At 41.5% G+C, this 16,376-nt stretch overlaps 1 protein-coding gene and 1 pseudogene across 1 annotated transcript; both read right to left on the bottom strand.

The window, feature by feature from the left end:
* Positions 1–789: 789 nt before the first annotated feature.
* SCRN3 (secernin 3) lies at positions 790–15,898 on the bottom strand. The gene is made up of 8 exons (XM_054970343.1): positions 15,795–15,898; positions 13,573–13,732; positions 11,787–11,968; positions 10,351–10,550; positions 8,891–9,100; positions 6,192–6,354; positions 4,371–4,551; positions 790–2,244 (listed from the first exon to the last, which is right to left on the bottom strand). Exons 2-8 carry the CDS (start codon positions 13,729–13,731, stop codon positions 2,080–2,082), a joined length of 1,260 nt encoding a protein of 419 aa, XP_054826318.1. The 5' UTR covers position 13,732; positions 15,795–15,898; the 3' UTR covers positions 790–2,079.
* On the bottom strand, positions 9,498–9,597 carry LOC129325359 (U6 spliceosomal RNA; annotated as a pseudogene).
* Positions 15,899–16,376: the final 478 nt, after the last annotated feature.

Genomic DNA, 16,376 nt, shown 5'->3' with positions numbered 1-16,376 from the left:
CCACCAGTTCATTCCAGGGATCCAGATTCTTGCACTGCACAGACCAACCTTTGATGATTGGGGGGGGGGGGCACTGCCACCAGAAAACTGACCACAAAAAGTCATACTGTCCAGTCCTTAATAGCTTTTATTCTTGTGTACCGTCACAGAATTTCTCACTGTTCTTTGGCATCATGAGCATTCTTCAATCCACTGCAAAACCACACCCCTACAGAAAACACTATCAGAGTTTGCATACAGTGGTAAAATTCCCCACATGTAAACTACTGCAGAAATGTACCTTTTTAAAGCTTCCCATTGATTTGTGTACCCATCTTCTTTATAACACTCCGTGGAGAAAAAAAATCAGTTATTAAAAAAAAAACATAAACCAACAGGCCTCATACAAATAAAGACAAAATAACGCTACTCAAATGTTTACAGAAGCCTACTTGTTTTCAATGTACGTGGTTTATTCATCTGGTTCATTAATTTGTTTGGTTCCTGGTTAGCATCTGACCATCACGTTTTAGGCCACAATCCACCCATAGTTGAAGGTGTGTTGTGTCCAGTGACACCCAAGCTCCTGGCAGACTGCAACAGTCACAGCTAAAACCCAGGGAAAGCCATGGACCTTTCATTCATGCCTGTTCGATTTCATGGCTTTCAGTGGGTCTTAGATGCAACCAGGGCTTTTTTCTGAGAAAAGAGGTGGTGGAACTCAGTGGGTTGCCCTCAGAGAAAATAGCCACATGGCCGGTGGCCCCGCCCCTGATCTCCAGACAGAGGGGAGTTTAGATTGCCCTCCGCGCCACCAGCGGCACGGAGGGCAATCTAAACTCCCCTCCGTCTGGAGATCAGGGGGCAGGGCCACCGGCCATGTGACCATTTTAAGAGGTTCCGGAACTCCATTCCACCACGTTCCAGCTGAAAAAAAGCCCTGGATGCAACCAACTTCTGCTGTATAACTGCAGCAAATGTCAAATTAACATACTTGCATAAGAAGTCTTTTCTCTCTAAAGGAAATTGCTATTAAACCTTTAAGTCATCAAAATGTTATCTATGTTCAATGCATTTGCTTCATTGTATAAATCTTTGAAGAAGCATATTCTCAAAAATGCCTGGATAACTGAAAATAATACTATCAGAGTAATAAAAGCACAGTATTGAATAGTGTCTTCACAGCAGTCATGACATTCTGCTCATAGTGCTTTCTCAGAATGGCATACAAAAGAGGGATGCAATATGACGGATAAATATATAGGAATGGTAGAAATGGTTTGTACTGACTGGAAAGACACTTTTACAATAATAGACCTCCAAACTTTACTATCTGTTTTTTTGGCAGCGTAGTAGAATAGCCATGTGATTCCATTACTTCCATTTAAAAATATTTTCCCCTTTCAGTACAAATTTTGAGACTGATGTTACAGCATATTTGTATTTTTATTCCATGTAATAATATATAAAATACACTGTATTAGAGTTTCTTAAATATATTACTTCCATTAAGAGCTTCTATTTAAGTTTTCTACTGCAAAATCTAGGTCTCTAAGACCAGGAGTGACTCACAAGCTCAGGGGCACCCTGTGCTCTCATGCAATTTCTTCCTGCCATCCACATGATTAAAGATTACACTGCCATTGCCCTACAATACATCATGATTCATGTAAGCAAGGTTCAAATCCTGGTTAAGAGCAAACTCTGGCTTTGTGTTAATCGTGGGTTACGAACACTGGGGCAAAATGCAATCCAAAATGCAATGTCTACTCCAGTCTCTAGAAACTCATTTGTGTCCACAAACATTACTTTGTTTGACACTTCATGCTAAATTCTACATACAGACAGTAAGTGGTCATAGCAGATAAATGCACAGTGAAAATCACATCATTAGATGGCCAAAATGTTGGTTTAAAGCAGTATTCATAATTAACGGACCTATGTCCCTAATATTTGCTCTGTTTTACAATCAAGTATGTGCTCAGTAAAGGCAATTTAGCTGGAACTGGCAATGTGCAACCAAACAAACCTGCTTTGGGAAGGGAGATTTAATCCAGACAACAAAGTGCAAACGGTATCCAGTTCTACAACAGAAGATCTTTAGTCGTTAGCCGTATATTCACGGATTTCTTCTTCTACGCACTTTGAGAAAAGGTTAACTGCTTGGTCAGCATCAAGATGTCTGCTCTGTAAAATATGTTCCATTTCATTTATCTTCTCTTTCTCCAAATTTCGAGTCTGTTTCAACAGTTTGTCACCCTTTTCCTATATAAAAAGATTTCAAAGTTAAGAGCATGGTTGTAAGCCAGTCTCGGAATCCTATTCAAGTCTGTCAATGGGGCTTACTCCGAAGAACACATTCTTAGGATTGCCTATAAACTAAAAACGCAATGCACTCTCCAATATTACATGACTACCTTTAATAGAGTTGGATTTAGCAATGCATCAGAAAGGAAAATTTACTTAGTGAAGTTCTGCTTGCACGAACAGTACAATGGCTGCAGCAACACATTGTGCTTTAATGTGAATATAACTACAAACAATTAACATGGTTAATTTAGTTTTGGAACTGTTTTCAGAAAAAATACCTCGGGCTACATCTTGCATGCAAAGACAGTGTGGATGCAATCTCTTTCACTTAGTGCAAGCATGCAGCAAGAAGGCATTTTACTGCTTCTGCAAGGATTGTGTTGCACACGGAAATCTTCCATAGAATCCAACCTATAATCTTTTGTTTTTTAAAATTTCATCCCATAGTCCACCCGCATCTCCTAGTTGTGGTGTTAGGACTTTATATTGTTTATCGGAGTTTTGAGTATTCATTCTTGTGCAGGTTCATTCCTAATCACAAACTAATTAAGTGGTAAACTAAACAGAAAATTCATACCAGTGTACTGCACAAAAAGAAAAGCAAGCACGGTGTAGTGGTTAGAGTGTCGGACTAGAGAAGCTTCAAATGGTCCATAATAAAGCAGCTAGGCTGCTAGCTGTTACAAATTTTGAGGACCACCACAACTTGCTAGTTCTAAAGGATCTGAATAATCTACTAATTATCTAAAATGTCCTACATGGTTTGGGAAAGGTAATTTCTCTTGTATAAATTTGCTCGCTAGTTAAGATTGTCTTCAGAAAGCTTTATACTTGATGTGCTTTCCCCATTTCCCCACCGAGAGGCTAGATAGGTAAGCACAAAGGATAGTGCCTTCTCTGTGAGCGTTATATGTAATAGTGTGTGTATATACAAGTGTGTATATTCCCCCCAGGCTTCTAGATAAATTGCCTCTTGCTTTTTATATTATAATTTAATACATTTTGTAGCAGCTATTATACTTTTATATTTGTGGTGATCAAAAGTTTATACATTTGTTTTCTGGTAATTTTTTTATTCTGATGTCGTTTCAATAGTTTTTATCTACTTTCCTTAGTTTTATGCTGCTGTTGCAGTCTTTTATATTTGTTGGGTTGGATCCTGCCTGCTTTTTCAGTGAGTATCTCCTTACTACATACCATTTCCCATACGGCTTTCATCCATCGGGCCCTATAATCTCCAGCACAGCCTTTTGGTGGTCAAAGAGGCCACCCCTTCTCTTTCAGCCAGTAGAAAAGCTGGTCGAATCCAAACCCTGATGTTATTATTATCTATGTCATTTATAGTCTGCCTTTCTCACTGAGACTCAAGGCGGATTACACAGTATGAGATTAGTACAATCAGTATCAAGGACATTTCATAAACAATACCATAGGGTAAATAGATACAAGTTTAAAAGACATAGTATTAGCAAGAATACAATGCAGAGTAGAAAAAATATTGAAGCAGAACATAAATTCTAGGACTAACATTAGACAACATGGAGCACTGGTGGTACATAGGAGTACATATTTAAAGCAGCAGATAATATGTAAGGCAATATAGTGATGAAGTCTATGGTCCCTGACTCATTAGCGAAGCATCTTCCCTACAATGCAGCCCTCCCATTTGAGTAAAAAACTTTGGAATAGTTCGGTTTTGCTTCAGTACTCATCCTTTGTTCATACACCTTCCTGCCCTGCAAATTATCATCTATGAATGATTAATTACCATTTATGGACCAGGGCTAAAAAGACAACAAGCATAGCTCCAGCTATATAACTGTTTCTGTCTTATTGAATGGCACTCTGGTGCAAGGCTGTGCATCTGATGTTATGTGGCTTCCAAGGCGAACTTAAAGGTTAATTGGCTTGGCCCAAGCCTAGGAAAGAGATTCTTCAGAGTGTGCATATATCATCTTGAGCATACCTAGGCCTATGCTCTAGGATTAATCAGGAAGAGCACATTGTACAAATTCTTTTCCTGAACTTTATTTTATATCTACACTCTTCATCCTATGCAGATCTCTTGTAGATCAACCCACCTTGGAGACTTCCATCAGGACAGCCACACTTCCATGTTTTTTGTAGAGTTCGTGTCTTCTGTCTGGCTTAGTCTGAAAACGCGGTTTCTTTTTAACTGGATCCTCAGGACCAAACACTGGAGAACTGGTTTTTAGCAGCTGGGTAATATTTGGCACAAAAATGAAAGGTTTAAAGACAGATCTGTAAAGGCAAATAAAAACACAAAGTAAAATGAAAATCAGCAGCAGCCCCAAGTTGACCAACGCACTCTGCACGCTTCTCCCCCTACTTTCCTTAAGGACAGCTTTCAACTTGTATTTCCTAACCCAACTACGTTATATTATCTAGGCAGTCGAAACAGATGCCATAAACACACCTAACTCCTCAAACAAGTGATCTTTAAACGATATACAATGATTAAATTACTGTATGCGGGACTGCTTTTGCAGACCACCTGATATTAACCAGGACTGAGTAGTCTGAATGTATTTTGTCAATCTTACAAGATCTCCCTTGTCATACAAGTTGTTTCTAGGTGCCATTCAAAGTGCTGGTTTAAACACTACACAATCATTTCTCTTTTGGGGCTCTGTAAGACAGGTGAAGAGAAAAGCTGCCTTATACTTGCTTAAAGAAGCTGACCTCAGGAAGGCTGTCTTCCCTATTGTCTCATCGCATTGATAACAAAACTGCTTGCCGAGCCAGAGCTTTAAAAAGTGATACCTCAAAAGAAGTTTTTTAGCAGCAAATTAAGAGATACATAGAAATCACATGCAGATATTTTAAAATCTTTTAAATGCTGTTCTTTTTACAGAAGATGATGTTTTGAGTCCAAAAATAAGACCCCTCGCAGCAAACGGGGCCAGAGCAAATAAACTTCGTAGTAACAAGTCCTCTCAGTTTCTCTTAATTACCATATAAACCTCTGATAATTAAAGGGTAGTTAAAATGATGGCACCATCAACGGGCTAATATTCAGCTGCAGGCAAAACATACATTGGTTATTTTGGGTCACTTGTTTTTCAGTTCTCATAAACACAGGCCAGATGGAGCCCCAGGAGCAGCCACACTGTTACAGAGGGTAAGGAAAACACAAGATGTTTTTTAAAAAGTTCTAAAACAGGCTGGGATCTGGATAGGAGGGGGGGCTGCCTGCTTCCTTGCAATTCTGCAAATGTCTTAAGATCATTCTCCAAAGCCCTGCTTTGGATACCCTCCCCATTTCAGAGGCTGGGTAGATATGGCCAAAGATAGGTCCAGAAGTTAATAACAACAGCAACATTCAATTTATATACCACCCTTCAGGACAACGTAATGCCCACTCAGAGCGGTTTACAAAGTATTATTATCCCCACAACAACCACCCTGTGATGGGGTGGGGCTGAGAGAGCTCCCAGAAACTCTGACTGACCCAAGGTCACCCAGCAGGCTTCAAGTGGGTGGGAGATGGGATGAGAACTTGGTTCTGGCAGTGCCCAGTTATGGAATTCCTCTCCAGAAATATCAATATGGTACCAACTTTACTATCTCTTAGGCATCAAGTGAAAGTCATTTTTAGGCACCGAGTCAAAAAGTCATACTGTTATTCATCTGATTGCTAAGAATCCAACTTATTTTAAACCTTTTAAATAAAAATATACTTGGAACAGCTGTCCAATCTGTTAACGGGAATAGCCATTAATAAAGAGTAAGACCCACTGCTAAAGTTCAAGTCTGGTACTTCTGTTACATTTTGGAGTTGGTTCAAAATGGTTAGAGGTCAACAGCAAGTAAGCAGGCTGCACTAAGAAAACCTGCATTGCTAGGGTTTAACATTTGTGACAAATTATATTGTATATCACCTTTCAGGATCTGGAGTTCCAGTAAAGAAATGAACGCAAGGCAGGCTGGGATCCTGAGGGAGTATAGAGACCATACTTCCGGTGGTCATAAAGCCTCCTTCCATATTAATGCCACTCTCCTTGTCCCGAAGGATAGCCATCATCGTTTCAGCGCTTATCCTGCCTATTTAGAAGAAAACACACTGTGTTTACACACCATCATACCAAAACAGTGCCTCTTATCAAACCACGTACATGGCCTCTCCGTAAGCGTAGAAACTTTTGCCAGAGGAAAGGGCGGTGGGGAGGCTTTTCATCCCTTTTCTCTGGCTCTGTATGTCCTTTTTAGGGAAAGTGGAGCCTGAGAAAAGAAGCGAAAAGCCCCTCCACCCTTTCAGCTTGCAAAAGTAATTAGGAGGGAAGCTGGAAGCTCTGCCATGTGCGTGAGCATTTTTTATGATGAGAAGTCTTCCCCAATGTACATCTGATTGCGAGTACAGTTGCTCACCTATAACCTCATGTATGTCGGGCGTATTGTGTAGGTTGGCCCTGAGCTCACATTTACACTGTAAGAATCCTGAGGTTTAGAAAAGACCAATATTCACCTCAAGAATACGAGCTTGACTGTTAACTGCTCTATGCACCCAAGAGTTAACATCTGAAACGTTGTAACTGAAATGTTATAACTTATCCTGCAAAAGCTGTGTTATCTGGAAACAGTTTTATGTCTCCTTACTGTATTGTTTTTATCCTTTTCCCCTGACCACCGGCTTCTCATTTAGATGAATGAATCTCCTTCTCTGTCCTTTTCAAATGCTCAATGTGTTCCAGACTTAGTGCTCTATTTTAAAAAAGGTTTTCAACATGTTTTCCTGGGGTTTCCTTCTAAAAACACATAGTGACCACCTTAAGTTAACAATCTCAACGTTAAACACAAATCTGCTAGTGCTGAAATTTTAGATTTTGTTTTAAAAAAACCAATTGATAGTAAAATCTTCAGAGATTAGTGCGTGTTACAATAATGATTCTTTCAAGATCTGTTAAAAAAACCAAAAGCTTAAACAGCATTAGGCTGATAATCTGAACACCTGGTGTGCCTTAAAAATGCTGAGGTAAGTACCTGAAAATGGGGATTTAGATAAAGACACTGATAGAACCTTCACAACACCATCACTTCAGACAGGTATTAAAAATGTTCAGTATTCAGAAACTACAATCCCTCAAATGAATGCAGGATTTGCATGCTCACAGGGGTATTATAGCTATAAGTAAACTACTTGTGAGCACAAAATAACTGCAGCAATTGGGGGTAGCTGGGCTCCAGCAGGAAGAATATTGAAACAGAGGGGTGCAATTTTATTTGGGCTTAATTTTTTTTTGAGGAATTCATACCTGCAATTTGATGTACATCTAGTAAGCTATCAATACTAAGTTAATAGCTATTTTGAGAATCACTGTGAAGAGATACAAGCTGTAGGCAGCTAGGGGAAAAGATGAGCTCCTTCCAGATTCACCCAGTTTTTTGTGTAGGCTTTCACTGATCCAAGAGGCAGAATAAAGAGCCAGAGCAACAAACAATCTGTGTTTGTCACACCAGTCTTTGGGTGTGATTCAGTAAAGGCTATTCTTATATTCCAGTAGCATCGCGACACACAACCCTGCATAATCAGGAGAACCGCGTTAAGAAGCTGGCCACAAACCTCTGCTTGGGAGTGAAACAGAGGAGGAGGAAGAGACAAAAAGAGAAGACAAAAGTCTAGTGTAAAGTGTTGTGTCCAATGCTTATTTTCTATGGAAGACCGTGTCTTGTAGGAGTAGTGGAGGGGAATCTCCCCGATTCCCCCTTCCACTGAAGACCTCCACATTATACCCAGACTGTTCCTGACCCCAGCCCAAAAGACAGAATTTTAAGGGGTGCAATAAGCTTGCAGTTTAGGGGGGGAGCTGGAAATGTGATCTATTATGTGAGCAGAATTACAACACAATATGTGAAAAGTGCACGATGAGGCCAACGTCGCAGGTTAAAGATGCATTCTGGAATCTGAAAAAGTTGAAGACTGTTAGGAAAAATGAACAGCGAATGGTTGTTAGTCCTGGTTACCAGAATTGAGGACAGGTTTGTATTTACATTCTGAAGTAGTCCAATCTTCTCAGAGATTTCACTACCACAGCCTTGTGATGAGACCCACGTTGGAAGCATCCTCCACTCCTACCCTGAAATTCACTTTCAACACTGAAGTGGACACTTAGAAAATAATTTTCTCCTCAGATCCACAATTTTTACATGGAGGCTATCTGAGGCAAATGCTTTTTGTTGAAAGGATGTGGTAGGTATAGTGTGCTCCTCATGTATCATATCAATAAATCTTAAAAGATCCTGATGCTGGAACCATCAGGCTATTTCACAATGAACTGCTACACTGCAGTTTCTGAAACACCTCAAAAGCTCAGTGTCTGCAGCTTAAGTAGCTTAATGGATGGCAGTTAACACTATTCCTTGGTGAAAAGCAAAAAAAAAGTAGCACAGTCAAATGCCTGAAATGTGTGTTTCCACCTCCAACATCAAGTAGAAAGTTAGTATATCTTTCAAAGGCCTGTTTGTCTAATAACTTGCCAAATTAAGGGCCCAGGTGTCCAACAGTTGCACTTTATTACCACATCAGATGTTTTTGAGTATATAAAAATGTATGAACATAAATTCAATCATAATTCAAGGGTACCTTCATGTTTCTTCAGCAGTTTATAGCCTTCACAGTATCTGCTTCTTGTCATAGTCATTCTGGCAGTATTGACATAGGAATACGTGGCAGCAAAATCGAACTCTTTCTCACCATCCCACCAGCCTTTGCTCCGAGCATAATCCTTTATTTCTGGATGGCCACGATCAACCTTGGTTATTGACAGCTGATTGGAAATGTTCCGCACTCCCTCTGATTTGTTTGAAAACAGAAAGGAACTGTGGAAATAAGTCTCTTCTTTACACATCTTAAAATTTTCTGCACAAACTGACACAATAGGTTTATTATTTTTGGTTTCATTTAGACTCCTGAAAGATAGGAGCAGATTTTATTACGGAAGCTTTAAAAAAGTCCAGAACACAAAATTTATTGATGGTTCCCTGCCGCTCATACGTTTATTTCCCAGGCTCTCAATGTGGCATGCTCCAAGGCAGCTAACAATATCAAAACTGCACAAAACAATGTTAACTAATCTATGTCGAGACTGCTGGAAACGAAGGATTGTATAATGTTGTTGTCATGGTGAAAACATTGAGAGCAGATTTTGGCCCAGACCTCCACAGCTGATAGTAGATGTTGCTCTATAGGCAGAAAGTGCAGGGGACAAACAAAAGTCTGCATTTGCTCAGGGGCCATGCTAATCTTCTCTGTATCGTTCCAATTTTAGTAGATGTGCTGCCGAAGCGAGCCGAAGACACAAATTTGGACTTGGGTCCAACCATCATCAAATGGAATAGAGCTTGAAGAATATGGGTTTCCTGCTTCCTGAGCCCCTGAAAACCCACTCCCAAGAGTCATGGGACCTGTCTGATGAATCAGGAGGACCTTTTTGAGCAAAATAATTTTAATCAATTAATTAAATGAATTCATTCACTAAAACGGTTCAGAACTAGACCTGGAAGACAGAAAAAAGTTGTATTGCCGTATTGGTCCATGCAAATTCCCCCAAACCAGAACAAAATTCATATAATGCTTTTTATTGGATCAACCAAATTCGTACAAATCATTGTGCAAACTTTTCAGCCCACCAGGACTTTTTGTCAGGCGTGAGATCTGCTTTCTGCCCTTCTGTCTCTTTAAATCTTGTAATATCAAGCCTGATTTAGCAGAGAAGAATGCCACTTCTAAGCTGGTACTTGTCACCTGCCATTTTCATATGCACTATTTCATATGCAAATCTGGTTTTTTTTTTAAATCTCAACTAACTGTACGCATGCAGTGAATCAAGACATTGTGTCGATTAACTTAACTAATTAATAAATAAATTGTGCAGAGAAAAAAAATGGCTCTGGGCCTGTTCTTGACATAGCCATGCTGGTATCGTTTCACGCCACCTTTGTCAACATCTGTGCTCAAGCAGCATATGGAAGACGGTCACTTGCAAGTCACATCTTCATAATCTACTCATAAGACACAACACAAGTGATAAACATCATTCATACCTTTCACACTCTCGGCTGCCCAGTGCTTTTCAGAGGTTTCCAGCACCCAGGCTTCCTTTCGGTCTGCGATCAGGAAACTATTATGGTAGGTAAACGCCATATGGCTCTCCATACAGTTTCCACCTTGGCCATACTTTTCCAACAAGTCAACAATGACACTGACAGCTTTCTCAGCAGTATCAGCTCTTTCGAGTCCAAGTCTAAAAAAACCCAAAGTGTTAACTTTTCGCAGGAAGTTGATCTTCTAGACTCCTAACAGCAATTTGAAGAGAATGTTATTGCAGTGGGTGCACGTTATTTTATAATCTTTTTTTTAAAAATCTCCTCTCCTGGTTCTGGAAGTGTAAGCTATTGCTCTCCTAAGAGCTTTGCAAAGAAGGACTACTCACAAATCTTTGAAGATGCATCCTTAGAACAATTTCTAAGTATGCATCCGTGCAGGGAATGGTAGGTATAGTAAGAAAATCTGGAAGAGTTCTGAAAGGTAGGAACAGCTAAGCTGCTCAGCCCTGACTGACCTTGCATAGGGTGCTGCTATTACAACAAAGTGGAGGCTTCGACTCCACAGCCATTAATAGAGGACTGGGTGCTACTGGCAGAGAAAACAATGGATTCAGATCAAGCTTCTTGGGAGATGGATTCTGTTTGAGGAAAAGTTATGATTGTAGCTACTGAGTCAAATTCATACTAGGAGAGAAAGGGGGACTTGAATGCCACATCGTAAGATCTGCAGTACTAATATACATATGTCTCGGATGGGGGGAGAGCTATAACAGAGCAACATCAAAAAGCAAGATACTATCTTGGCACAGCAGAAAGATGCCAGCACGTGTTACAGGAGCACAAAAACTACAAGGCTTTCCTCCTCTAAGATAAAATAAGATTTTCCTAGACAAGCGGTGTCTATTATTTATTGATACTGTAATAAAATATTTATGAGCAGCTAATAGCTTGCAGTCTTCATATATTTCCCAGAATTATGAACATTTAGGTTAACATAGACATGTTTATGACTTGATGACTGCAACTTCAAGTGATATCTGGCATACATATAAGAGGGCCATCAAACATCATAGCTACAGTTTTCATCAAACACAGTCTTTTTCCAGAGCCACTGGACACACTCAGCTGTGAGTGGGTACGTGCTGAGTAGTGCAGTGATGAGACACCAATGCATGGGTTGAATCCAGATTAAATTTTCCATCAGTGAAATGGAACTTTCCTGCCTCCACCCACCCACTCACTCACACTGTAACCCAGCGATTTCCATGAAATGCTGCTCCTGGGGGAGAGACCTTGAACAATGACAGCGAAAGGAAGAATTGATGGAAACTACCAAATTAGCCTGGATCCAACCCCATATGTGAACCAGCTAATACATCCCCATTATCTGCTTGTGTGTTTTATCCAACAAGCTAAATGCGTTGCCTACAGACCTGACAAGATCCATGCCCAGGAGTGCTTCATCATCACAGACTTCTTCTCTCCCCCACACTGCTTCATTTCCAATGCAAACCCCATGCTCATTAGCTCCCATTTCGGCACCCCATAGCCACGACGGACGGCTAAGGACAACGGCATACGTTTCTGGCACTTGTTCAATTTCTATATAGGTGCACTGCAATAAAAAAACAATTGCAACAAAAAAGGGTAATACGAATCTACAAAATGTTTTTTGAATTTCACAGTATTTTTTATTCTGCCTGATTTTTTTTAAAGGAAGTAGTTGTTCACTCTTGCAGCCAATGAACTGTTAATCATAATTGCAACAGCTTCTTGTTCTAGATCAGGGGTGGGGAACCTTTTTCTCACTCCCTGCCAAGTGGGTAAGTGGGAGCGGGGGGATAGGGGGGGATTGGGGGGGTTCGCCTGCAGGTCCACTGCTCTCCGTGGGCCAGTCTAAATGACTTTGCGGGCTGTATACGGCCCGCGGGCTGGACATTCCCCACCCCTATTCTAGATGACTCTTTTCAGGTCTGATTCAGATTCAGAAATGCACTTAGGCATCTAGTTAGGTTTCTATAGAAGATCATTTAATTCCGGGCAAGAGGTACACCTCAAAAACATTTAAAGATATAGTACACTATTACAGACTCTTTGCTTCTATTTTTTATTTTATTACAAAATACATTTGTATCTTTAACACTAATTGAAAATTATACAATCTATTACTGCTATATATATATATAATTAAAGGAGAGTAATTACATGAGTACATAGAAATATCTTACCTAAAGACAAGAAAGTCACAAGCAACTTCTAAGAAGCTCCCAATCAATTCAGCTTCCCATATTTATAGGTTTTTTTAAATAATCTCCTGGCAATGGCTAGCTGTCCCATTTGATAAGAGTGCACATTCTTGGCTAATTAATCAATATAATTCTCAACATGGCCAGATCTGTGGCTACTTAAATCCAGAGATTGGTGCCATGAATAGCAGAAGCAGCACTTGCAGCTTTAAGATACAGTTCCCCTCAATGGCTGTTGCTAAGCAACTACAACAGTATTGCCAGCCTTCAAACCTTGGTTTTTGTCAGCAAAAGGCTGGGCCTATTCCAAGGTACTTGCAGCTTTAAGAAACAGTTCCACTCAGGGGCTGTTCCTAAGCAAACACAACAGTACTGCCAGCCTTCATAACTTGGTTTCTGTCAGCAAAAGTCTGGGCCTATTCCAGGGCTGTTTTGGTCTTTGAGGGAGGCCTCATTAGAGTTAGGCCTCGGAGCGACCACTGCAAGATTTGCTACCATACAGCTTCTATGACTCACCCAGGATTGGCTGTTTGCTACTGTCCAACAGCAGCCGCTACAGCTGCCAGTCCACGTTGGGAAATTCCTGGAGAATTTAGGAGTGAAGACTGAAGAGGGCAGGGTTATCTTGGGCCAGTTATACATTATCAGCCTAACTCCCCCTCTCCAAAGTTATTCTATTCTGGGTCACTAGACTCCTTATTTGGCATGTTTAGCTAAGAGTCCAGGCCAGCTATGTCTCTGGTATACAGAAACATTCTCCATGATCTTTTTGATCAAGATCAGTAACTGTTCTCCTATATTCTTGGCCAAATCTGTGACACCTTGACTTCCAGTTCTAGCCAAGCTTTCAATGTAGTACCAGCAAAGGATTTTATTTTGGAAATGACTATTTATTTTGTTGTTTCACTCTTTAAGCTGTAAAGAAAAAAAAGTCTAATGTGATCTGATTCTGTTTCCACCATTTTGTTCTTACCTCAACCTTTTCTCCTGGTTTATGTTGTGAAGCAGGGAAATACACAATCTCTTGGACTTCATCAGCTGGTCTATCTGAGTTTTTTCCAAAGATGATCCTGTTGTTGTGTGTGGCTGGGGGCAGAGCCACAAAAGTATCACAGGAGGAAGGCTCTGCCATCCTGAAAAATAACACGAATGTTAGATAAACAGCTACCCTTGTGGTTGTGCTGCACTAATGATAAATAGCTGTCTTGATTTCCACTGAAAAGGGGAAGGACATACAATGTACGCACAATGTCAAATAAAGAGGATAGCAGTATGCTTTTATGAAAAACACAGTGGGATTCTTTGGCAAGGCATACAAGATGGCATGAAGAAGCCTTAGATCTGTATACTAGGCATAAAAATGATTAAACTGTACAATGCAAAGAGATTGAATGATTCATATAGTTGGGTATATTTGAAGGATGTATTATATTGATGAGCTTGCATACGTTTATGACTGCGTACATCACTGAGAGAGAGTTTGAAAGATTAAATTTTGGTTTTGAATTTTAAGTTGTTAATTTGCTAAGGTTCCCACCGTCAGAGTCAAGGCAAATTTGAATCAGACTGACAACTTCAGTTTTGGTGTGCCTGCAAGAGGAGAGGGTCCAAACCAGATGTTTATGACATCTGAATGCAGCTACACACACATATTTGAAGTTGACTTATGAAGAGTTGGATAACTCATCTGTTAAGGACAGAACTATCCACTCCGACTGGCAGCAGCTCTCCACAGTTTCAAGCAGCAGTGTTTCACATCACTTTACCACCTGATCCTTGTAACGGGAGATGCTGGGGCTTGAACCTGACACCTTCTCCATGTAAAGCAGACACTCTGCCACTGAGCCACGGTCCTACCCAGCTTTGGTATAAGAGATGCCTCAGGGAAACTATTAGAGAGTTCAGTGAAAATCTGGACGTGCAAGATTTAATACATGCACAGTGAAATCCGTTGATTTCAAAGGGCTTAGACTGGAGTAAATCTGTTTAGGATTTCACTGGCAGTTTCATACTTCCTGTCCCAATGTTCACGCATCGTTGGCACTAATTGATCTCACAGTTCTGTCTTGCTGTACTAAGAATCAGTTGTTATAGGGATCAGATTCCTCTCCCCTTCAAAACTCTGTGTGGATGTAGGAGTCCGTGGAGAGATACAAAGCGTGATCATGCATGCACTGTGAAACATGGATCAGAAATATGAACACACTGGAGCATCCATATACATGCGCAAAAGGATTAACTCTTGTAATATTATAGGGTTTCCCCCCGTTTCATCTGGAATAATTTATCACCCTTCTCTCTGAACTCACCATCATTAAGATTAGAGGCCACAGTTTTATTGATAAACATGAATAATGAAGGAAAAACCACGCCTTCAGCATGGCCGGGTCTGACCAAAACGGTGCTGTTACAAACCACGCTAATACCGTTATTTTGCCCAACATTTCCACGTGCTGTATGTAACACCAGGTGTTACGGCTGCATTTTTATTTACTTTTCCAGCTGGTTTATCTGCTGCTTTTATTTAGTGTCCTTTATGGTTTATTGATTCTAAGCTGGTAAATGACTGGCACTGTCGTCATACCAGAAGCCACCTTGATAGGATTGCCAGCCTCCAGGTAGTGGCTGGAGATCTCCCGGAATTACAATTGGTCTCCAGGCCACAGACATCAGTTCACCTGGAGAAAATGGCTACTTTGGGGGGTGGACTCTATGAAATTATGCCATGCCAAGGTCTTTCCTTCCACAAACCCCACTTTCTCCAGGTCTCACCCGCCAGATCTCCAGGAATTTCCCAACTTGGAGCTGGCAACCCTACACCTTGAGCATTTGAGAAACGGGCTCATTCACACGTACAGGGAACGTTGTCGTACACACACACCCCTATAATTCTAAGGCTCGCACTCGCCCCCTATGAACTCCGAGGCCCTTTCATAAAATTATCCGCCTTCGCCTAGGCATGTGCACAAGGCTGGACTGAAGCCTGCCTCTGAAGTAACGGCCACGAGAGTTTACACGGGACGCCTTTTGAGATGCCACATGAGGAGCGCCTTTCCAGCAGGGGCTTGTTTTTCCGTCTAACAGCCCCGTCCACCGCTGAGGTGCTCCAACCGAAGTCGCTGGGAATCGACGGGTTTGGACTGAAATAATTCCGCAAGTGCAAACGGAGAGAGGGCCGCCCGCCGGAGAACCTACCCGGTTCCCGGCAGCGCAGCGCAGGCCTCGGCCTTCCTCGTCCGTCAGTCGCGTAACGGGGACCGCCTCCGTGCCGGAGAACAGAAAGCGACAGAAAGGCGGGCAAGCTCTGCCCAACCGGGAGGAGCCCTGTTCTTCGCCCGCCTCCCCCTGCAGGAAACGCCGCCGTCCATCGACCGCCCCGGAAGGCTCGAGGCGAAGGGAGAGCTCGGCTGTGGCGATGTGAAAAAGAACGGGCGGCGAAGGGCGCGCCTCACGAGCGACAGAGGAGCGACAGAGCCCCTCGTTCCCGGCCGCCGCCATCACGGGGCAGTCTTTCGCCGACTTCTTGTGAAAGGGGGGGATAGGAAGGTGGCGTAATGGCCCGGGATTTCCTCCCGCTCTTGATTTTATAGTAGCTCTGAATAAAATACAGTGTCAGATTAACAGCTGCTCCAGGGGTTAGTATGTCTGCTGCGCAAGAGCAGTTTCAGGCGGGTAGAGGCATTGAATGATTCCGCACCTTGGCTAATGCACTTACAATCCTCTTTATAGATCATTTGGGACAGATTTTTTTGTGTGCGGAACGAAAAATCCACCTCA

This window comes from Eublepharis macularius, chromosome 2, assembly GCF_028583425.1.
Source record: "Eublepharis macularius isolate TG4126 chromosome 2, MPM_Emac_v1.0, whole genome shotgun sequence".
NCBI classification, from domain to species: Eukaryota; Metazoa; Chordata; class Lepidosauria; order Squamata; family Eublepharidae; genus Eublepharis; species Eublepharis macularius.
The sequence above is the reverse complement of the archived record's forward strand: the minus strand, read 5'-3'. Positions and strand labels throughout refer to the sequence as shown.